Source organism: Hemitrygon akajei, chromosome 8 (assembly GCF_048418815.1).
Source record: "Hemitrygon akajei chromosome 8, sHemAka1.3, whole genome shotgun sequence".
Classification (NCBI taxonomy): domain Eukaryota; kingdom Metazoa; phylum Chordata; class Chondrichthyes; order Myliobatiformes; family Dasyatidae; genus Hemitrygon; species Hemitrygon akajei.
Genome location: NC_133131.1, coordinates 170,500,851 through 170,524,363, shown reverse-complemented (window position 1 = coordinate 170,524,363; position 23,513 = coordinate 170,500,851). Strand labels below are relative to the sequence as shown.

At 46.0% G+C, this 23,513-nt stretch overlaps 1 protein-coding gene across 1 annotated transcript in view; it reads left to right on the top strand.

Annotated features, from left to right (window-relative positions):
- The first annotated feature begins 4,998 nt into the window (after nucleotides 1-4,998).
- Nucleotides 4,999-23,513, top strand: part of gars1 (glycyl-tRNA synthetase 1) — a 42,036-nt gene continuing 23,521 nt past the window's right edge. Inside the window, exons 1-3 of the mRNA XM_073055059.1 lie at nucleotides 4,999-5,260; nucleotides 15,962-16,063; nucleotides 22,549-22,651. Of these exons, the coding sequence (XP_072911160.1) occupies nucleotides 5,033-5,260; nucleotides 15,962-16,063; nucleotides 22,549-22,651 (433 nt within the window). The 5' untranslated portion in view covers nucleotides 4,999-5,032. The remainder of the gene's footprint in view (nucleotides 5,261-15,961; nucleotides 16,064-22,548; nucleotides 22,652-23,513) is intronic.

Here is a 23,513-nt window from a genome sequence, read left to right as displayed (position 1 = left end):
ATAGTGTTCACAGGTTGATGGACCGATCAGGGAGCAGATGGTGGAGGGGTGGAAGCTGTTCTGGAAACACTGACTGGTTTGTTCCCCTCCCGTACACCCTCCCTGAGGAGAAGAAGTCACGTTCCGGGTGGTGAGGGTCCTTAGTGATGGGTGCCCCTTTTTGAGGTATTGCTTGTTGAAGAGTGACCCGATGGTGGGGAGGGTAGTGCCCATGATGGAGCTGGCCGAGTTTACAACCCTCAGCAGCCTCTGTGCAGTGGCCTCTCCACACCAGATGTTGGCGCAATCGGTCACAGTACTCCCCACGGTACATCTGTAGAAATTTGCGGGAGTCTTTGGAGACAAACCAAATTCTCTTCAAACACCTAATGAAGTGAAGTGGCTGGCGTGCCTTCTTTGTAATTGTATCGATGTGTTGGACGAAGACAGTTCCTTGGAGATGTCGAAGCCCGTTGCACGACTGATCCCTGAATGAGGACTGGAGTGTGTACCCCGAACTCCCCCCTTCCATTGGGGTTTGATTCCTGCTGCTGCCTGTAAGCAGTTGGTACTGGGTGTTCCCATTCCCTCCCAGATTCGAAAGACATGTGGTTAGGGTTAGCGAAATTCGGCAATGCAGTGTTGGCGCTGGGAGCATGGCGCTATCTGAGGGTTTGTCCCAGCACAATCCTTGGACTGTGTTGGTCGTTGACACAAACGACACATTTCACTGTGTCAAATAACGTTGATCTTTACAACGCACACAAAATGCTGGAGTGTGAGAGTTGAAGTAAATTAAGATGTGCGTGGGCTTGGAAGAGGTTAAAAGTCAGTGCAGAAAACAAATGTGATTTAATTATGTCTGGGTTAAAGTCAGTAAACAAATGTGATTTAATTATGTCTGATAAGCAGGAAAGCAGAAGCGCCTGACAAGATTAACTGCTTGTGGAAAACAGAGCAGATATGCGAAGATTGTAATCATTGAAGTCCTGAGATATGGACTATTGTTTTACAGAAATGTGTAAAAAAAAACTCCAAATATGGAATGGGAAAACACTGAATCTAAGACTATGTACCTCCCGAGTCAGGGAGGGGAGGGGTAAGGAAGAAGGATAAAACCTGCTGCCCTGTAAGGTTCGGGGTTCCCTTCTAGGAAGGCACCCAGCTCCGCAGAACTGCTAATAAACTTTGTTTCCTTGAATTTGTCTCGTGGCCATTATTCGGGAACGTGGCGCGTTTCTGACAAGAGGAACTCTGCAGGCCAGGCAGCAACTATGGAAAAGAGGACAGTTGACATTTCGTGCCGAGACCCTCAAAAACAAACGTTTCCTCTTTTCCATAGATGCTACCTGGCCTGCTGAGTTCCTCCAGCACTTTGTGTGTGTTGCTCGGATTTCCAGAATCTGCAGATTTTTTATTGTTTAGTCATTGGAAAGCTAATCTTTAAAATGTTAACAATTGTTAATATGACAAACATTGGATTCTGATGTTTAAATCCAAGGTTCTTTTAGAAGTCAGAAACAAGGCACAAAACTTGTTGTTTCATGAGGAGTTGACAGAGCGGAGGAAAGTTGAACAGACAGTGATAGAGAAAGCTAAGATTAAAGATGGGGCAGCTTTGTGCTTAGCTATTTTATACCCAGAGGAAAGGAAAAAAATCCATTTAGATCTATAGATAAGAATTAACCTATTAGAAAGCACTTATTCAATACTGCAGTACCAAGTTAACCAATGAAAAAGCACTTATTCACTTAATACAGAACAAAGAAGCTTCTCGAACTTTCCAGAATTATACTTTGGAAAGCCACTAGAGGCATATTAAACTTGCATAAAATACAAGCAGATAATTAAATGTAAAACTGCAAAGAAATTAGCTATTAAGCAGTCTAACCTAAGAATGAAAGATTTGGAGATAACACAAATAACAATGGGGCCAGTACTGACCCCTGTGGTACCACTAGTTTCCCACTATCCAGAAACTTTTAAATCCAGTTTGCTAACTCTGCTTGGCTGCCATTTGATCTAACCTCCCAGAAAAGCCTACCATGTGGAACCTTATCAAAAGTTTTATGGAAGTCCATATATATATTGCATCTACAACTCTCCCCTCATCAACCTTCCTCCTGAATTCTTAAAAAAAAAACTCAATCAAATTTGTGAGACAAAATCTACCGTGCACAATGTCAAGATGGCTACCACTGTTCAACACCTGTCTTTCCCTCTCCTTGCTACTGCCATCAGGAATAAGGTACAGGAGCCTCAGGACTCGCACCACCAGGTTCAGTAACAGTTGGTACCCTTCAATCATTAAGCTCTGGAATCAAAGGGAATACCTTCACTCGTCCCATCACTGAAAAGTTCCCACAGCCTATAGACTCACTTTCAAGGACTCTTCATCCCACCTTCAATATTTATTGCTTATTTATTTATTTATTTATTATGATTATAACTTCTTTATTTCTGTATTTACACAGTTGTTGTATTTTGCCCACTGGCTGAATGCCCAGATTGCCTGGTCTTTCACTGAGCCTTCCATGGTTATTATTCCATTTGTTTGTTGTGTGCTGTGTCACATGACGTGGGTGATCATGGTCTTTCCCTGACCATCATTGTTCTTGGCAAATTTTTCTACAGAAGTGGTTTGCCATTGTCTTCTTCTGGGCAGTGTCTTTACAAGACAGGTGACCCCAGTCATTATCAATACTCCTCAGAGATTGTCTGCCTGGCGTCAGTGATAAGCACCAGCTGTTCCTACGACCATCCACCACCTGCTCCCGTGGCTTCATGTGACCCTGATTGGGATCTACACCTTGCCCCAGGGTGACTTGCAAGCTAGAGGAGGGAAGGAGTGCTTCTCACCTCCTTTAGTAGAGAGCCATCTCCACCCTGCCTCCCAATTATTATGGATTTATTTATATCAGCAAGAAAATGAATCTCAGGGTTGTATATAGTGACATGACTCTGCCATAGTTGGATGCATCAGCAAGGGAGATGAGGCTGAGTACAGGGCTACGGTGGGAAACTTTGTCACATGGTGCGAGCAGAATCATCTGCACTTAATGTGAAAAAGACTAAGGAGGTCTAAGGTACCGGTCACCCCTTTTCCATCCAAGGGGTCAGTGTGGACATAGTGGAGGATTACAAATACTTTTACAGATTATTTTTACAGATACTTTTACAGATTTACAGAATATTACAGATATGAATGGACAATAAACTGGACTGTTCAAACAACACTGAGGCTGTCTACAAGAAGGGTCAGAGCCATCTCTACTTCCTGAGGAGACTGAGGTCCTTTAACATCTGCCGGACGATGCTGAGGATGTTCTATGAGTCTGTGGTGGCCAGTACTATCATGTTTGCTGTTGTGTGCTGGGGCAGCAGGCTGAGGGTAGCAGACACCAACAGAATCAACAAACTCATTTGTAAGGCCAGTGATATTGTGGGGGTGGAACTGGACTCTCTGACGGTGGTGTCTGAAAAGAGGATGCTGTCCAAGTTGCATGCCATCTTGGACAATGTCTCCCATCCACTCCATAATGTACTGGTTAGGCACAGGAGTACATTCAGCCAGAGACTCATTCCACCGAGATGTAACACTGAGCGTCATAGGAAGTCATTTCTACCTGCGGCCATCAAACTTTACAACTCCTCCCTCGGAGTGTGAGACACCCTGAACCAATAGGCTGGTCCTGGACTTATTTCCACTTGGCATGATTAACTTATTATTATTTAATTATTTATGGTTTTATATTGCTATATTTCTACACTATTCTTGGTTGGTGCGGCTGTAATGAAACCCAGTTTCCCTCAGGGTCCGTAAAGTATGTCTGTCTGTCTGTCATATACTGAATGTACTTTGATAATAAATTTACTTTGAACTCTTCCTTGATGATCCTATATGGAGAGTGGAGAGCATTTCGACTGGGCACATCCCAGTCTGGTAGGGAGGCTGTGGAATGTCGTTGACACAGCTCCATCATGGGTATAGCCCTCCTCACCATCGAGGACACCTTCAAGAGGGAGCATACTCAAAATGCTGGAGAACCTCAGTGGGCCAGGTATCAGGACTCATGATGAAGGATCTTGGCCTGAAACGTCGACTGTTTACTCTTTTCCATAGATACCGCCTGATCTGAGTTCCTCCAGCATTTTGTTTGTGTGGCTTTGGATTTCCAGCGTCTGCAGATTTTCTCATGTATGTCTCTTTCAGGAGATGGCATGTCAAGAAGGCAGCATCCATCAAAGAGGACTCTCACCATCTGGGACAAGCCCTCTTCTCATCATTGCTATTTGGGGAGGAGGTTCAGGAGCCTCAAGCCCATATTCAAGGTCCTGTTCATGAACTATCGAACACTATCCATTATATCTTTCTTTTGGACTATTTATTTGTTTTGTAATTGATAGTAGTTTTGTGTTTTTGCACTGTACTGCTGCCGTAAAATAACACAATTCACGCCATCACACACCGAGTGCTGTGTGTTGCAGCAGGTCAGGTAGCAGCCACGGAGGGGAATAAACAGTGGATGTTTTGGCCCGACATCCTTCATGTAAATTAATCTGATTCTTGGGGATCTCATCATCCACTGTCCGCACCTCCTTCCTCCGCTGCAGGCGAAGTTGTCCTTGGAGTCTCGGGACACTGAGATTTCATCATCCACCATCCGCACTTCCGCCAACCTCTGAGGGCGTCACTGTCTACTCCTCCCCGATGGCTCCGCCTATTCCCTCGGCCAACTTTCTCCCTAACCACGCCGCTCACTGAAACCCCCCAGTCCCCAGGCTCAGACCCAGCCATCCGCCGCGCCCCCTTCCGGGTTCTCTCCTCAAGCCCCGCCCCACCCGCCCCCTCGCCTATCAGAGTCGCCCCTCTCCTCAAGCCCCGCCCCTCTGATGTAATCTCTTTCATTTCCCTCCTTCCCGAAAACACCGCCCCTCTGGTCTATCCCTGATTGCCATTGGCTTCTCCCCGCGGTCAAGACCCGCCCATCCGGAAGACTCATTGGCGCGTCCCCTGTCCGTCCGCAAGCCCCGCCCTCTCCGCCGGCGCCTCATGCTGCTGCGGGCCGCCGTCGCCTCCTCTTTGCGTGCGGTGTTTCCCGGCGTGTCGATCCGCTGCTTGGGTGTGTCGGGCCCGGGCCTCCTACGACCGCAGCCGCCGCCCCCCAGGAAACAGAAGCAGCAGCTGCCGTGGTGGCAGCGCCAGGCTACCGGCATGGACGGGGACGCAAGCACCGTGGAGCAGGCGCTGGCGCCGCTGAGGCAGGCGGTGCGGGAGCAGGTGGGAGCGGCCGGGGGGTCGAGGTCCGGAGCCGGGAGAGGGCCTTGGGGCAGAGCCAGGCCGCAGTGAGGGTCCAGGCCTGGGCCCTGGTGCATAGTTGTGCTCGGATTATGTTAATGTATTTCATTATGGCCACATGTATCGAGAGAGATCTGCTTTGGCTTGCCATCCATACACCTCATTGCATCAGTCTGTTTAATTTCCTTGCTTTTGTTTCTGTAGTTATTATGTTTAAATTGTTAGCCTGCTTTTATTTCGCAAACTGCTGGAAGAGCTCATGCGGCATCTCTCTTAGAGACGGGTGTGAGGGGAAAGGAATTGATTAATTGACATTTCGGCTCCAGGCCGCGTTAGTTCCTTCTCTATTCAGAATGCCCCCAGTAGATCGTAGCTCCGGATTCCAGCATCTTCAGCCTTCGATGCTTTTTGTAAATCGACGACCTAACCTTCAGGTCCTTAATAATATCGCTGCTCTTTCAACCTGTTCCAAGGTGCCCTTCAATGCGCGAAGCTCGTTTTCTCTTAAAGTGTAGTTTTAAACTGGGTGGCCGATTTGTGTGTAAGTGTGACAGCGACCAGGTAACCTGCTGTGGTGATGGTGACTGGCGTGTAAGTAAAATAACTATTCAAAATATATTTGTTATCAAAGTACATATGTCACCATATCGTACTTGGAGATTCAGTTTTGTGCAGGGGTTAAGTAAATGGTTAATACTGAGAACTGAAAGTCAGTATTGGTTGTGGAATCAGTTCAGTGTTGAGGTGAGTGAAGTTACCCACACTGGTTCAGATTGTAGGTTAATAACTGTTCTTGAACCTGATGGTGTGGGACCCAAGGCTCATGTATCTACTGCTGGCCTGAGGGTTGGAGGTTCCTTTGGATGAGTGCTGTGGCATTTTATTCCATCTGTCAGGAAGCTCGGAGCACTTTTAGTGGCCGACCGCTACGCCCAGATTGGCCAGCCTGTTTAACACTTCACCTGAAAGGAGGAAGGGCTATGACTGAGAGGCTGCAGTAAGATTTACAGAGTTTGATTTCCTGGAATGGAGTTGGAAGGTTGTAGGTTTGAGAGCACCGAACAGACCCAGTGTCTGATTCTTTGAGCCTTTATTTAGAGATACACAGTGGAATAGGCTCTTTCAGCCCTTCCAGCCACACCACCCAGCAGCCCCCGATTCTGTCCTAACCGGTTCACAGGACTGTTTACTGTGACCTGGTATGTCTTTGAAAACCAAAGCACCCAGAGGAAACCCACAAGTACCACAGGGAGATCGTACAGAGACTCCTTACAGACGATGGCTGAATTATACTCCAAACTCTGACCTTATCAACTACACTACTGTGGTGTAGAAAGAAAGATTTTGTGTTTAGAAAGATTAGCTATCAGATACACTACCATGGTGTAGAAAGTAAAAAAATTTTAAAAGAAAGATTAGCTTTATTATCACATGTACAGTGAAACGCATTGTTTGCATCAAATCAATTCGTTGAGGATTGTACCGAGGTCATGTTGCACGTTGTTCTGGTGGCAGTGTAGCATGTCACAACTTGTGAGCACTAACCTGTATGTTTTGGAAGCCCCCACGGTCATGGGGAAAACTTACAGACTCCTTATAGACCATTGGAAATTGAATCTTAGCGCTGGCGCCTTAAAGTATTGTGTGAGCCACTGCATTGTTACTCGTTTAGATTGCGATTTATATAGACGTGCGGAGGACGTGTTAGGTTTGAAGTAAAATTTGATATATCAGCAGGGTCGTAAAACACAAGAGATTCTGCAGGTGCTGGAAATGCTGAGCACGACACACACAGTGCGGGAGGAACTCAGCAGGTCAGGCAGCATCTATGGAAATGAATAAGGAGTTGACGTTTCAGGCCGGGATCCCTCATTAGGACTAGAGAGGAAGGGGGAAGACTCCAGAATGAGGTGAGGGAATGGAGTACGGATTGGCAGGTGGTAGGTGAGGGGGAAGGTTGGCAGGTGTAGGAAGTTGGTATCAGGTGAGGAGGAAGGTAGGTGAGTGAGTGGTGGTGAAATAAGAAACTCGGAGGAAATAAGCAGAAGAGGCAAGTGGCTGGAGGAGGAGGAATAGGATGGAGCGGAGAGTAGACCATGGAAGAAAGAGGGGTACGGTTGGAAGTGAATGAAGAAGACACCATGGTCTGTGGAGCTGGAAATCCTGGCATTCAGGTCCATCCTCACGATTGCTAGCTACTCGGTGTAATTAATGCGTCAAGGCTGTTTTCAAATGCCTCCCTTGAGAGGAGGCTTGTGCCTGTGGGCTGTGCTGTAGCTGATACACGTCTGCTCCTCTGACTGACTGCAGCTTTGGCAGCCTGCCTACGACAGTGGGGCTCCCGAGATCCCGCCTCTGCCACGTTTCTGCTGAGCTGCAGCCTGACTCTGCTCTCCGTTACACCTTTCAGAATCCAAATCACTGGCATACAGCGTGTGAAATGTACATAATGCAAAACGACAAATTGTAATAAGTATGTGTGTAACAGCATTTGTAATGCAAGAAAAGGATTTGTGTATAGGGTTGTGTGTGTGTGTGTAATGAGGGAGTGTACATGGGTTCAATGTCCATTCAGAAATCTAATGGCAGAAGGGAGGAAGCTGTTCCTAAAATGTTGAGTGTTTTCAGGCTCCCGTACCACCATGATGGTAGCAATGAGAAAAGGCATGTCCTAATTGATGGGAATCCTCAAAGTTCAAAGTATAATTTATTATCAGGGGTAAATGCATGTCACCACATACAACCCTGAGATCTTTTTCTGCAGGCATACTTGGCAAATCTATAGAACAGTAACTGTATCAATGGACAGGAAACTGTAAATGCAGATATAAATATATAACCAGCGTGAAATAACAAGGGTAAGAGTCCTTAAATGAATGTAGTTATCAAGAGTCTGATGGTTGAGGGGTAGTAACTGTTCTCGAGCCTGGTGGTGAGAGTCCTGAGGCACCTGTATTGTACCTTACATGATGTGAGAAAGGAGCATGGCCTGGGGGGTGAGGATCTTCGATGGGTGCTGCTCTTTCGCAGAAACCTTTCTGAGAAAGGGTTTTTGCCCATGATGTACTGAGCCAAATACACTACTTTTTGCAGGATTTTCCCACCATCTCCTCATCTGCCTCTCAATATTTGATATTTCAATGAGATTCTTCTCCCCCCCCCCCCCCCCCCCCCCCCCCCTCCAAATCTTCCAAAGTGCAGCAAGTACGGCCCAGAGCTCTGGTCCTGTCTGCTGTACACTGGAATTGGGATGGTATGGCAGTGTAGTGCCTGTGTAATGCTATTTCAGTTCGATTTTCACCTGTCTGAAAGGATTTGTATGTTCTCCCCGTGATCGCGTGGCTTTCCTCTGGGTGCTCCAGTTTCCTCCCACATTCCAAAGGAGTGTGTTTAGGGTTAGTACGTTAATTGGTCACGTGGGTAATTGTATGGTGCGTGTTCGCTGGGCAGGATGGGTCTGTTACCAAGCTGTACAGAACACTCAATGCTTATGACTGTAGCTGGGCTCAGCTCAAATGGCATTTACAAATTTGCAGATGACACTACTGTTGGTAAAATCCATGAATGTTACCCCATCATTCCTTTTTTTTTTTGCACTGTTTAGCGTAAATTGGTTCGAGTGAGTGAATCTGTGACGTGTCGATGGGGATGTGGGGAGTGTAAAGTGAGTGTGGGATAACTGGAAATGGGCGTTGAATGGTGGGTGCAGACTCCGTCAGCTGTTTCCATGCATTTAAACCAGTGAGTCTTACTTCAGTGGTTGGTAAGTTGATGGAGAAGATCCTGAGATGCAGGATTTATGAACATTTGGAGAGGCATAATATGATTAGGAATTGTCAGCATGGCTTTGTAAAGGGCAGGTCGTGCCTTACGAACCTGATTGATTGTTCTGAGGATGTGATTAAACACATTGATGAAGGTAGAGCAGTAGATGTAGTGTATATGTATTTCAGCAAGGCATTTGATAAGGTTCCCCTTGCAAGGTTTATTGGGAAAGTAAGGAGGCATGGGATCCAAGGGGACATTGCTTTGTGGATCCAGAACTGACTTGCCCACAGAAGGCAAAGAGTGGTTGTAGATGGGTCATATTGTGCATGGAGGTTGGTCACCAGTGGTGTGCCTCAGAGATCTGCTCTGGTACCCCTTCTCTTTGTGATTTTTTTAAATAAATGACCTGGATGAGGAAGTGGAGGGATGGGTTAGTAAACTTGCTGATGACACAAAGGTTGGGGGTGATGTGGATAGTGTGGAGGGCTGTCAGAGGTTACAGCGGGACATTGAAAGGATGCAAAACTGGGCTGAGAAGTGGCAGATGGAGTTCAACCCAGATTAGTGTGAAGTGGTTCATTTTGGTAGAGCAAATATGATGCAGAAGATAGTATTAATGGTAAGACTCTTAGCAGTGTGGAGGATCAGAGGGATCTTGGGGTCTGAGTCCATAGGACACTCAAAGCAGCTGCGCAGGTTGACTCTGTGGTTGGAAGGCATACAGTGCATTAGCCTTCATCAATCATGGAATTGAATTTAGGAGCTGAGAGGTAATGTTGCAGCTATATAGGACCCTGGTCAGACCCCACTTGGAGTACTGTGCTCAGTTCTGGTCGCCTCACTACAGGAAGGATGTGGAAACCATAGAAAGGGTGCAGAGGAGATCTACAAGGATGTTGCCTGGATTGTGGAGCATGCCTTATGAGAACAGGTTGAGTGAACTCGGCCTTTTCTCCTTGGAGCGATGGAGGATGAGGTGACCTAATAGAGGTGTATAAGATGATGAGAGGCATTGATCATGTGGATAGTCAGAGGCTTTTTCCCAAGGCTGTAATGGCTAGCACGAGAGGGCACAGGTTTAAGGTGCTTGGAAGTAGGTACAGAGGAGATGTCGGGGTAAGTTTTTCACTCGGAGAGTGGTGAGTGCATGGAATGAGCTGGTGGCAACTGTGGTGGAGGCGGATACGATAGGGTCTTCTAAGAGACTCTTGGATAGGTACGTGGAGCTTAGTAAAATAGAGGGCTGGGGGAAACACGAGGTAATTTCTAGAGTACATACACGTTGCGGTACAGTATCGTGGGCCGAAAGGCCTGTATGGTGCTGTAGGTTTTCTATGTTTCTATGCTGTGTGCTCATTGGGACCAGCGTAGGGGAGAACTACTCAGCTGCTGTATCTTGCTGAGATCAGTCAATCTATTGACACGGCCAGTCTGAGAGGCTCTTTCTGCAGGTTCTTAAACCTCAGCGGAGGGAGGGAGTGTTCACGGTGGGAGGGGAGCGGGGTAGAAGCTGTCAATGAGGCATTCAGTGTTTTGTCTCTACTACCTGAGGGGAGAGAGGAGAAGAGAGAACGTTTGGGGAGGAAGGGGCATTTGATTATGCTGGCTGCTTTACTGAGGCAGTGCAGATTGTTGGTAGTGGGGACACTTGGCATGGTCCTTGCCTGGGAGGTGGTTACTAGCAAATTGACTGCTACAGTTTTCCCATTTTGTTCTGCCTTTCCCAAAAGAAGTTATAAAATGGAGCATTGCGGTGTCTGAAGTTGGAAGCTTCCTGGAGCCATGAAAATGAAGCCTTTGGTGGAGCTTGGGGACAGTTTGTTCAGCACGTAGGCTCTTTATTCAGCTCAATGTTCAGGGTCTTTATACCTGCTCAGCTGTGTAGAGTTGACGGGCAGGATGTGGGAAGCAGGGGGATCAAGTGCGTCTGGCTGCAGCTTCTAACAAACCACGTTAAGGAGTTGGAGCTGGAACTGGATGAACTCCGGATCATTTGGGAGGCGATAGGACATATAAAGAGGTAGTTACACCCAGGGTGCAGGAAGGGGAAAGGGGTTAAGGAGCCGGTGAAGAGTACCTCTGTGGCTATCCCCCTCAGTCACATTGGATACTGTTGGGGGTGGGCGGGGGTTGACCTAACAAGAGGAAAGTCACAGTGGTTGGGTCTCTGGCATTGAGTCTGCCTCTGTGACTCAAAGGGAAAGGGGACGAAGAGGCATGCAGTGATGATAGGGGATTTGTTAGGGGAACGGATAGGAGAATGAGATCCCCAAGTGGGAGAGTGAACAGCCGGAAGTTGTGGTCTGTGTAGGTACCAATGACATGAGTAGGATGAGTGATGAGGTTCTGCATGGGGAGTTCAGGGAGTTAAGTGTTGAGTTAAAGGGCAGGATTTCCAGGGTTGTGATCTCAGGATTGCTACCTGTGCCACGTGCTGGTGAGGCCGGAACTAGGAAGATTATACAGTTTATTCTGTGGCCAAGGAGTTGGTATTGGGGGGGGGGGGGGGAGGATAAGATTTTTGGATCATTGGGCTCTGTTCCAGGGAAGGTGGGACCTGTACAGAAGGAACGGTTTGCACCTGAACTGGAGGGGGACTGATATCCTAGTGGGAAGGTTTGTTAATGCTGCGTGGTGGAGTTTAAACTAGAGTTGGAGGGAGATGGGAACCAAAGTCTTAGAACAGTTAGTGGAGTGATTGTGGAGGACGATGTTGGTAACACCTCAGACAAGTTGGAAATCCAAGGGTTGAGCAGGGTACGACAAAATCGAAAAGGGTGAATGAAGGTGTTGTATCTGAATGCACGCAGGATCCGGAATGAGGTCGGTGAACTTGCAGCACAGTTACAGATTGGCAGGTATGATGTTGTAGGCATCACTGGATCATGGCTGCAAGATTATAACTGGGAGCTTAATGTCCAAGGATGCACATTGTATTGAAAGGATAGGCAAGTAGGTGGCTTTGCTCTGTTGGGTAAAAAATGAAATTAAATCATTAGAAAGAGGGGACATGGGGTTGGAAGGTATTGAATCATCGTGGATTGAGCTGAGGAACTGCAAGTTGCATACAGACCCCCAAACAGTAGTAAGGATGTGGCCTACGCATTGCGGGAGATAGAAAATTCATGCCAAAAGGGCCATGTTACAATAATCATGGGAGACTTAACGATGTAGGTAGATTGGGGAAAAATCAGGTTTGTGCTGGATTCCAGGAAGGAGAATTTCTAAAGAGTCTGAGATGGCTTTTTAAGAGCAGCTGGTGGTTGGGCCCACTCGAGGATCAGCTATTCTGGATTGGGTATTGTGCAATGAACTAGAATTGATTAGGGCAACCCCTAATATGATCGCATTCACCCTGAAATTTGAGAAGGAGAAGCTAAAGTCAGATGTATCAGAGAGGTTAGAGAGACTGGGCTTGTACACGCTGGAATTAAGGAGATTGAGAGGGGATCTGATTGAAACATATAAGATTATTAAGGGATTGGACAAGATAGAGGCAGGAAATATGTTCCAGATGCTGGGAGAGTCCAGTACCAGAGGGCATGGTTTGAGAATAAGGGGTAGGTCATTTAGGACAGAGTTAAGGAAAAACTTCTTCTCCCAGAGAGTTGTGGGGGTCTGGAATGCACTGCCTCGGAAGGTAGTGGAGGCCAATTCTCTGGATGCTTTCAAGAAGGAGCTAGATAGGTATCTTATGGATAGGGGAATCAAGGGATATGGGGACAAGGCAGGAACCGGGTATTGATAGTAATTGATCAGCCATGATCTCAAAATGGTGGTGCAGGCTCGAAGGGCCGAATGGTCTACTTCTGCACCTATTGTCTATTACAGTGGAGTAAAGGGAATACAGAGGCATGAGAGAGGAGTTGGCCAGAATTGATTGGAAAAGAACACTGGCAGGGATGACGGCAGAGCAGCAATGGCTGGAAATTTTGGAAGCATTTTGGAAGGGACAGGATATATACATCCCAAAGAGGAAGAAATATTCTAAAGGAAAGATGACACAACCATGGTTAACAAGAGAAGTCAAAGCCACGATAAAAGCCAAAGAAGGCCAATAATAGAGCAAAAATTAGTGGGAAGCTTTTAAAAACCAACAGAAGGCAACTAAAAAGTACATTAAGAAGGTAAAGAAGAATTAGGGGTGACCTCATTGAAACTATTTTTATGGTGAAAGGTATCGATAGAGTGGATGTGGAGAGGATGTTTCCTGTGGTGGGGGGGGGGTCTAAGACCAGAGGACACAGATAGAGTGGATGTGGAGAGGATGTTTCCTGTGGTGGGGGAGTCTAAGACCAGAGGACACAGCCTCAGAATCAAGGGGCTTCCTTTTAGAACGGAGATGAGGAGGAATTTCTTTAGTCAGAGAGTGGTGAATCTGTGAAATTCTTTGCCACAGGTGGCTGTGAAAGCCAAGACTTTATGTGTATTTAAGGCAGAGGTTGATAGATTCTTGATTGGTCAGAGCATGAAGGGATACAGGAAGAAGGCCAGAGACTGGGGATAAGAGGAAAATTGGATCAACAATAATGAAATGGTGGAGCAGACTAGATGGGCCAAATGGCCTAATTTACTCCTATATCTTATGGTTTTAGATAGATAGATAGATAGATACTTTATTCATCCCCATGGGGAAATTCAACTTTTTTTCCAATGTCCCATACACTTGTTGTAGCAAAACTAATTACATACAATACTTAACTCAGTAAAAAATATGATATACATCTAAATCACTATCTCAAAAAGCATTAATAATAGCTTTTAAAAAGTTCTTAAGTCCTGGCGGTAGAATTGTAAAGCCTAATGGCATTGGGGAGTATTGACCTCTTCATCCTGTCTGAGGAGCATTGCATCGATAGTAACCTGTCACTGAAACTGCTTCTCTGTCTCTGGATGGTGCTATGTAGAGGATGTTCAGAGTTATCCATAATTGACCGTAGCCTACTCAGCGCCCTTCGCTCAGCTACCGATGTTAAACTCTCCAGTACTTTGCCCACGACAGAGCCCGCCTTCCTTACCAGCTTATTAAGACGTGAGGCGTCCCTCTTCTTAATGCTTCCTCCCCAACACGCCACCACAAAGAAGAAGGCGCTCTCCACAACTGACCTATAGAACATCTTCAGCATCTCACTACAGACATTGAATGACGCCAACCTTCTAAGGAAGTACAGTCGACTCTGTGCCTTCCTGCACAAGGCATCTGTGTTGGCAGTCCAGTCTAGCTTCTCGTCTAACTGTACTCTCAGATACTTATAGGTCTTAACCTGCTCCACACATTCTCCATTAATGATCACTGGCTCCATATGAGGCCTAGATCTCCTAAAGTCCACCACCATCTCCTTGGTCTTGGTGATATTGAGACGCAGGTAGTTTGAGTTGCACCATATCACAAAGTCCTGTATCAGTTTCCTATAAGTTGCACCATATCACAAAGTCCTGTATCAGTTTCCTATACTCCTCCTCCTGTCCATTCCTGACACACCCCACTATGGCCGTGTCATCAGCGAACTTCTGCACATGGCAGGACTCTGAGTTATATTGGAAGTCTGATGTGTACAGGGTGAACAGGACCGGAGGGAGTACGGTTCCCTGCGGCACCCCTGTGCTGCTGACCACCGTGTCAGACCGTGGTAAAATTCCCTCCAAGTGAATTCGACCTACTCATTTGACACCCCTTCAATTAGCTCGAACACACCCTTCCTTCTGCAATGCCTGAAGGTCAGGCGTCAAGTTGTCCTGTGGTTAGGCTAGGGTTAAATCGGTGGGCTGCTGTTGGGCTGTAAGGGCCTTTTCTGTGCTGTATCTCCAAATAACCAACAAAACAAACGCCTTCACTCCAGGGAAAACTCTCCCAGCCTCCTTTGCCTGGTCTGAGGAACATTCCTGTGATTAAGAAAATAGAGCATCTTTTCTAGCTTAAAAGGTGATGCTTCAGAAGGTAGCATCCGTCATTAAGACCCCCCTCACCCAGGATGTGCCCTCTTCTCATTGCTACCATCAAGGAGGTGGACAGGAACCTGAAGACACACTCAACATTTCAGGAACAGCATTTTCCACTCTGCCATCAGATTTTTGAATGGACAATGAACCCATGTGCACCACCTCACTATTTTTGCCATTCTTTTGCACTGCTTGCTTAATTTAAATTTTTAATGTATGTCTTACTGTGGTTTAGAGTTTTTATATTGTGTATTGCAGTGTCCTGCTGCTACTAAACTACAAATTTCACAATAAATACCAATGATAGTAAACCTGATTCTGATTAAACACATTCTTCCTATAGCATAGCAATCAGAACTGCACACAATACTGTGTCCCCTGTCCTGCAGTTGTACAAATGAACCCTAGTTGAGCTTTATCGACAGCCAGACTTGACACATGGGGTATATTGCTTCTGCAGTTTGATGTGAGCCCTTTTTACTGGAGAAGCTCACTACTCGCTGGAATTCAGAAGAAAGAGAGGAGATTTTACAGAAACGTATAAAATTATGAAAGGGATAGATAAGATGGAGGCAGGAAAGTAGTTTCCACTGGTAGGTGAGACTAGAACTAGAGGACTTAGCCTCAAGATTTGGGGAAGTAGATTTAGGACGGAGGTGAGGAGGAACTGTTTTTTTTGGTGAACCTGTGGAATTCTCTGCCCAATGAAGCAGTGGAGGCTACCTCAGTAAATACATTTCAAACAAGGTTGGATAGATTTTTGCATAGTAGGGGAATTAAGGGTTTTGGGGGAAAAAGGAAGGTGGGTGGAGATGAGTCCATGGCCAGATCAGCCATGACACTGAATGACGGAGCAGGTGCAATGGGCCAGATGGCCGACTCCTGCTCCTATTTCTTATGTTTGTTATGCTTGGCTTTGGGACAATGTAACATCTCCAACATGTCCTAATTCAGCTGTGCTGCGTTCCTTTCCAGGGAGAACTCATTCGGAAGTTGAAAGCAGAGAGCGCTCCACAGGTGGATGTTGATAAGGCAGTGGCAGAGCTGAAGGCACGGAAAAGGATCTTGGAAGCCAAGGTAGGAGCTGCAGTCCGCGACAGTGGCACGTGTCATGTGAGGTTCGGTAATATTTCTGACTCTCATTTCTCATCTGCACGCTTCCTGGGGCAAGCACCTCAGAGCTGAAGTATCAATGTCTATGAAGCCCCTAACCACTCACAGCCTCTGAATCTCCTGTGCTGCCATGAACTGCAACCCTTTGACCGTGCTCCCTGGACCTCTATCCTGCCATTCTTGGGTTTGCTTAGTCCCTGAGCTCCGACATTCCCTCCGTAAACAACCTCGGGCGGGACCCTCCCGCGTCCCTCACTGCTGCTGCTCAGTGTTCTCCATTCGCGGTAGGTGCTGATATTTTAATCGGTTCTGAATAATGAAACAAAGGGGCCCATGCCCAGCACACTCTATCGGTTCTGAACACTGGGGGCATGCTACACTGGCGCTGGGACGTGTGTGGCGGTTTCGGGTCGCCCCCAGTTGGTTGTTGACATCCTGTGAAATGCGTGATTTGTGTTTAGATGTGGTCAGTGAATCAGAGCGCTGAACGTAGAACATAGTTTATGGGGATTACTGGGCGTACATTCCCATTGTACACGGGGGGCTGGGAACTGGAGCCCTAAGTCAGTAAGGGAAGGATCAGGCCTGAAGGTAGTTGATAGGAAAAGTATTGAAAGGCAAATTTAAAATAACAGGTATGATAGATTGAAGTGTGTGTATTTTAATACTAGAAGTATCATGGGCAAGGGTGAACTTAGAGCGTGCATCAGCACTTGGAACTACAGTGTCATCGGCATTATTGAAACTTGGTCGAGAAAGGGGCTGGAATGGGTTTTCGAAGTTTTTGGAAAAGGACGGTGGAGGAGGTAAAAGAGGGGATGGGGTTACACTACTAATCAGGGGTAATATCGCTACTGCACTCGGAGGGGTCAGACACTGATTCCATTTGGGTGGGACTTGGGAATAGTCAGGGTGCAAACACACTGAGATTGGACTACAGACCCCGTATTCGTTACTGGAACATGGAGGAACAAATGTAATCAGATTAAGGGAATGTGTAAAAATAATAGGGTTGTTGTCAAGGGGGATTTCAGCTTCCCTGATATAAACTTGGACCTCCTGTTGTGATGGAAATAACTGGTTCTTTGAGTCTCAACAGTAGAGGCCTGGACACACACAGTTTTAATAATAAGGAATTTATTATTAAAGGGGAAGTCGGGTCAACACAAGCAACTACAATACACAGGAAGCGGTGTGGGGACAGGGTACGGTTACACATACAAAGAACAAGGGAAAAGCACTACGACAGCTATCCCCCTTGACCCTGGATAGCCGCGGCTCCCTTACCAGGACAAACGATAGACCTTCCCAAACATAAATCAATGCACTTACCTCCAGTGAGGTGGTCTGTAAGAGAGAGCGAGCCAGGGACAAGTCTCACCTTTTATAGCATGGGGCTGGGTGAGATAATCCAGTTAAGGTGACCAATAATTTAGGTGTGCATTGATTAGTTGGGAGGGACCGAATGTTGATTGGCATGTGGTGTGTCCTCCGACCAGCCAGGTGGCAGTGTGTCTGTCACGTGGCCGGTATCTCTGGATACACTTCCTTAGTGTAAGGGGTTTTGATGGGGTTGTATTTAAGTGTATCCAAAAAAGTTTCTTAAATCAATGTGTACTGGACCTCTGTTGGGTAATGAGCCTGGCCAGGTGACTGACCTTCCAGTGGGGAACAGTGACCACAACTCCTTATCTTTCAGGATAGCTATAGTTAAGGATCGGTACGGTCCGTGTGGGAGAGTTTTAAATTGGAGTCGGGCAAGTTCTGAAGGCATTCAGCAGAAACTAAGAAACGTGTGGTGGATGTTTAAATATCAATTGCACAGAGTTCGGGAAAGGTATGTTCCAGTTAGAAGGAAAGCTGGGAATGGAAGGTTGGAAAGGTAAGAGAACCTTGGATGTTCAGAAAGGTGATGAATTTAGTCAAAAAGGAGGGAAAATAAGTAAATTTTGGAAGTTAGGATCAAATGAAACACATGAGAAGTATAAAGAAGCCAGAAAAGAACTAAAGGAAATTAGAAAAGCCAAGAAGGGCCGTTAACAGTCCTTGGTAGGTAAGATTAAGGTGAATCCCAAAGCATTCTATACATACATCAAGAGTTAGAGGATAACTAGGGAGAGAGTGGGACCACTCAAGGATGAAGAAAATAACATTTGCCTGGATGCAGAGAATGTGAGGTACTTATTGAGTACTTTTCTTCAGTGTTTACCAAGGAAAAGAATATGGAGGACCAGGAGATCAGTGTTAAATGTATAAATACATAGGTGCATTTGGAGGAGAAAGTGTTGGGCCTTCTAAGGAATATTAAGGTGGATGTCCCCAGGGCCTGAAGGGATTTGCCCCAGGTTATTGAAGGAAGCAAGAGACTAGGTTGCTGGGCACTTGACCAGTATCTTTGTGTCCTCTCTGAGCACAGGCAGAGTCCTGGAGGACTGGAAAGTGGCTGATGTTGTACCTCTGTTTAAGAAGGGAACAAAGGAAGATTCTGGGAACTAGGCCGGCGAGTTTCGCATCAGCTGTAGGGAACTTGCCGGAAAAAGTGTAGTAATGGATGTATGAGCATTTGGACACCCATGGCCTAATTAGGGTGAGCTTACATGGCTTTACGCAACGCAGGTCAAGCCTTTCCTATTCGGTTGAGTTTTTTTGACAAGGTATCGAGAGAGGTCGATGAGGGTAGTGGATGTTGACTGCATGAGTTTTAGTAATGTGTTTGACAAAGTCCCCGATGGGAGGCTAAGCCAGAAGGTTAAGATGCATGGAGTTTGCGGTGAATTAGCTGTTTGGATTCACAACTGGCTTGCACATAGACAGAGGGTAGTGGTTGAAGGGACTTGTCGAGCTGGAGGGCTGTGATTAGTGGGAGTTCCGCAGGGATCTGTGCTGGGAATTCTGTTTGTGATGTATATAAATGAAGTGGATGTAATGTAGATGGGTGGGTAAGTAAGTTTGCAGATGATACCAAGATTGGCAGAGTTGTTGATAGTCTAGAAGACTGGCAAAGAATACAGCACGATAAAGACCAGTTGGAAATAGGGGCTGAGTAATGGCAGGTGGAGTTAAACCCAGATAAATGTGGGGTGTTGCACTTGGAAGGACAAATGCAAAGAGTACAGTGTTAAGGGCAAGATCCTTAATGGTGTTACTGAGCAGAGAGGTCTTGGGATCCAAGTTCATAGCTCCTTGAAAGTAGCTGCATAGGTCGATAACGTGGTTAAGATGGACTTATGGAATGCTTGATTTTATTAGTCGAGGCACTGAGTTCAAAAGTCAGGAGGTTATGTTGCAACTTTATAAAACTCTGGTTAGGCTACATCTGGAGTATTGCGAGTATTTCTGGTTGTCCCCATTATAGGAAGGATGTTGAAGTTTTGGTGCATAAGAGGTTGCCAGGATGTTGCCTGGTTTAACGGACATGTGCGATCATGAGAGGCTGGATAAACTTGGGCAGTTTTCTCTGGAGCATCGGAGCCTGAGGGGAGATCTGATAGAAGTTTACAAGATTGAGAGGACAGAGTATCTGTTTCTGTCTGATACCAAGAGGGCATGCATTGAAGGTGAGGGGCTAGGTTCAAGGGGCATATGAGGGTTTTTTTTTTCCTCAGTAGTGGATGTCTGGACTGTGCTGCCTGGGATGGTGGTTGAGGTAAATACATTAGAGGTTTTTAAGAGATGTTTGGTAAGGAAGATGGAGGAGTATGGACATGGTGTAGGTAGGAGGGATTAGTGTTTGGGTCTTCTGTGATTCGCTTTTTGGCTGGTTGGGCACAACGCTGTGGACTGAATGGCCTGTTTCTGTGCTGTACTCTGCCTGTCTATTCAGAATCAGGTTTAATGTCACTGGCATGTGCTGTGAAATGTATTGCTTTGTAGCAGCAGTGCATTGCAATATATAATAAAAACTTTACATTTCAATAAGTATACACAGCACCAATTACAAAGTATTCACCCCACCCCTGGAAGTCTTCATGTTTTACAGCATTGAATCACAGTGGGTTTAATTTGACTTCTTTTGACACTGATCAACAGGGAAAGACTTTTTTTGTATCAAAATGAAAACTGATCTCTACAAAATGATCTAAATTATAAATATAAAACACAAAATAATTATTTGTAAAAGTATTCACCCCCTTCAAGTTGGTATTTAGTAGATGCACCTTTGGCTGCAATTACAGCCTTGAGTCTGTGTGGGATAGGTCTCTATATTAGCTTTGCCCATCTGGGCACTGCAATTTCTCCCTATTCTTCTGGACAAAACTGCTCAAGCTCTGTCAGATTGCACGGGGATCGTGAGCGAACAGCCCTTTTCAAGTCCAGCCACAAATTCTCAATTGGATTGAAGTCTGGGCTCTGACTTGTCACTCCCAGACATTAATTTTGTTTTTAAACCATTCCTCTACAGCTTTGGCTTTGTTCTTGGGACCCCATTGTTTTGCTGCAAAACAAATTTTCTCCCAAGTCGTAGGTCTCTTGCAGACTGCATCCAGGATTTCCCTATATTTTGTTGTATTCATTTGACCCTCTACTCTCACAAGCCTTCCAGGGCCTGCTGCAGTGAAGCATCCCCACAGCGTGATGCAGCCACCACCGTGCTTCACGGTAGGGATGGTGTGTTTTTGATGATGTGTGGTGTTGGCTTATGTCAAACATAGCATTTATTGTGATGGCCAAAAAAACTTTATTATGGTTTCATCAGACACTAGAACTTTCTTCCAGCTGACTTCAGAGTCTCTCACATGCCTTCTGGCAAATTCTAGCCGAGATTTCATGCAACACACATGAAATGCTGGTGGAATGTAGCAGGCCAGGCAGCATCTATAGGAATAAGTACTGTTGACGTTTCGAGCTGAGATCCTTCGTCAGGACTAACTGAAAGAAAAGTTATTTCATGTTGTTTTTTCAACAGTGGCTTTCTCTTTGCCACTCTCCCATGATGCTGTGACTGGTGAAGCACCCGGGCAACAGTTGTTGTATGTGCAGTCTCTCCCATCTCAGCTACTGAAGCTTGTAACTCCGGAGTTGTCATAAGTCTCTCAGTGGCCTTCCTCACTAGTTCCCTTCTTACATGGTCACTCAGTTTTTGAGGACGGCCTGTTCTAGGCACATTTGCAACTGTGTCATATTTTCTCCATTTCTCGTTTGACTTAACTGTACTCCGGGGGATATTCAGTGACTTGGAAATTTTCTTGTATCCATCTCCTGATTTGCGCTTTTCAATAACCTTTTCTTAGAGTTGCTTGGAGTGTTTGTTTGTCTTCATGGAGTAGTTTTTGCCGGAATACTGACTCACCAGCAGTTGGACCTTCCAGATACAGGTGTATCGTTACTTGAAGCACCTTGACTGCGTGGGTTTAGATATAGCTAGGACACCCTAACTAATTATCAAACTCCTAAAACCAGCTGGCTGCAACAGTGATGATTTGGTGTGTCGTATTAAATGGAGTGTATACTTATGCAATCAATTATTGTGTGTTTTATATTTGTAATTATTTTAGATGACTTTGTAGAGATCTGTTTTCACTTTGACACAAAGAGTCTTTTTCTGTTGATCAGTGTCAAAGAAAGCCAAATTAAATTCACTGTGATTCAATGTTGTAAAACAATGAAACCTGAAAGCTTCTGGGGGGTGGGTGGTGAATACTTTTTCTAGGTATTGTACATAAAAAGAATGTTAAATGAGTAGTGTAGAAAATAGGGGGTTAAATCTGAGGAAGCTTTCACGGTTCATTGTCCATTTAGAAATCTGGTATTGTTCCTGTCCGTTGTGTGTGTGTCTTCAGGCTCCTGTACCACCTCCTTATTGGTAGCTATGAGTAGGCGTATCCTAGGTGATAGGGTCCTTAATGACTGATGCAGCCTTTTTGAGCCGTCACCTTTTGAAGGTGTCCTGGATGCTGGTGGGGAGGTCAGTGCCCAGGATGTAGCTCCTAACTTCCTACAACTTTTTCCGATCCTCTGCAGTTCAAAGTAAAATTTATTATGAGTGCATGCATATCACCATTCACAACCCTGAGATTCTTTTTCTGTGGGCATACTTAGCAAATCTGTGGAATAGTAACTGCAAACAAACTGTGCAAATACAGATATAAGATAGCAATTCATAACAAGCATGAAATAATATAAGATTTCTTAATGTGCATGAAAATCCAGGAGATCAGCAGTTTGTGAGATACTCAAACCACCCTGTCTGGCACCAACGATCATTCCACAGTCAAAATCACTTGGATCTTCCCCGTTCTGATGTTTGGTCTGAATGTCGGCATGCTTTTGTGTGTTGAGTGGCTGCATTAATGAGCAGGTGGACCTAATAAAGCAGCCTCTCAGTGTCTGTTATGTAGATCTCACTGCTGCTAAGATGGGGTAGTGCTGAGGCCCGTGTGTTTGACCAGTTGTAATGGAAATGCTGCTAATGTTCTGAGCCGGTGCCTGTTGTCTCCCTGTCTGCACAGGAGCTGTCTCTGCAGCCCAAGGATGACATTGTTGACCGGGTGAAAATGGAGGACACGCTGAAGAGACGGTTCTTCTACGATCAGGCTTTTTCCATCTATGGAGGTAGGAGAACTTTGGGCTTGTTTGGGGAAGTAGGCATTCATGCCATGACTTATTGTTGGGCAGGAAGGTCCACACTTGTACGGTAGACCTGCCCTTGGGTACTGTGTCCAGTGTGATACTGTACGTCTGTGTACCACCTCCCCAATTGAGAGCTTAATAACAGGGCGGGAGAATGTACCACTCTCCAGCTCAGATCTTCCATTGGGCTTTCAGGCTGCAGGTCATAATGTTTGTAGGCGTTTGTTTCTCAGATCCGCCTCCTGTCTTGCTGACTGTTTTGTTTCTCCCAGACTGTCCTGTGTGTTAAATGTTTGTGTCAGGACTGGTGTTTACTTTCCGCAGGGCAGTACTAGACTGGTTTGGTTTTACAGAACAGCGCAGGCCCTTCGGCCTATGATGGTGTGGAGAAACTCGGCAGGTCAGGATGCCTATGTCGAGAAAAATAGGCAGACGATACAGAAGGTTTTGACTTAAAACGTTGGCTTTCCTCCGAGAGGGCCCCAACCTTGCCAAGGTTTGGAGGCTTGTGTACCTCAATGACCCGGCTCTGGGTAGGGTCATCCATGCCAAGCAGGTCAAAAGGCCATATAAAGAGTAGTCCACCCACCCTCTAGCTTCGGCTCAGCGCTAACAACCCCGAATACTGTTACAGAAACCGCAATGATCTACGTCTGGGTGTGAGTATTCCTGAGTCTCCACCTGGGATTGGTATGGCTGACAGTACTGACACCTGAGAGGAAGCTCCAAACACTACCAGAACTGGATGCCAGTGGGGTAACGGGCAGTAAGTGTTGGCTGTGCAGTCCCCCCACCTCAAACCTCTGTGGCTTGATACACTGATATACTCCAGTCTGTTTTTCAA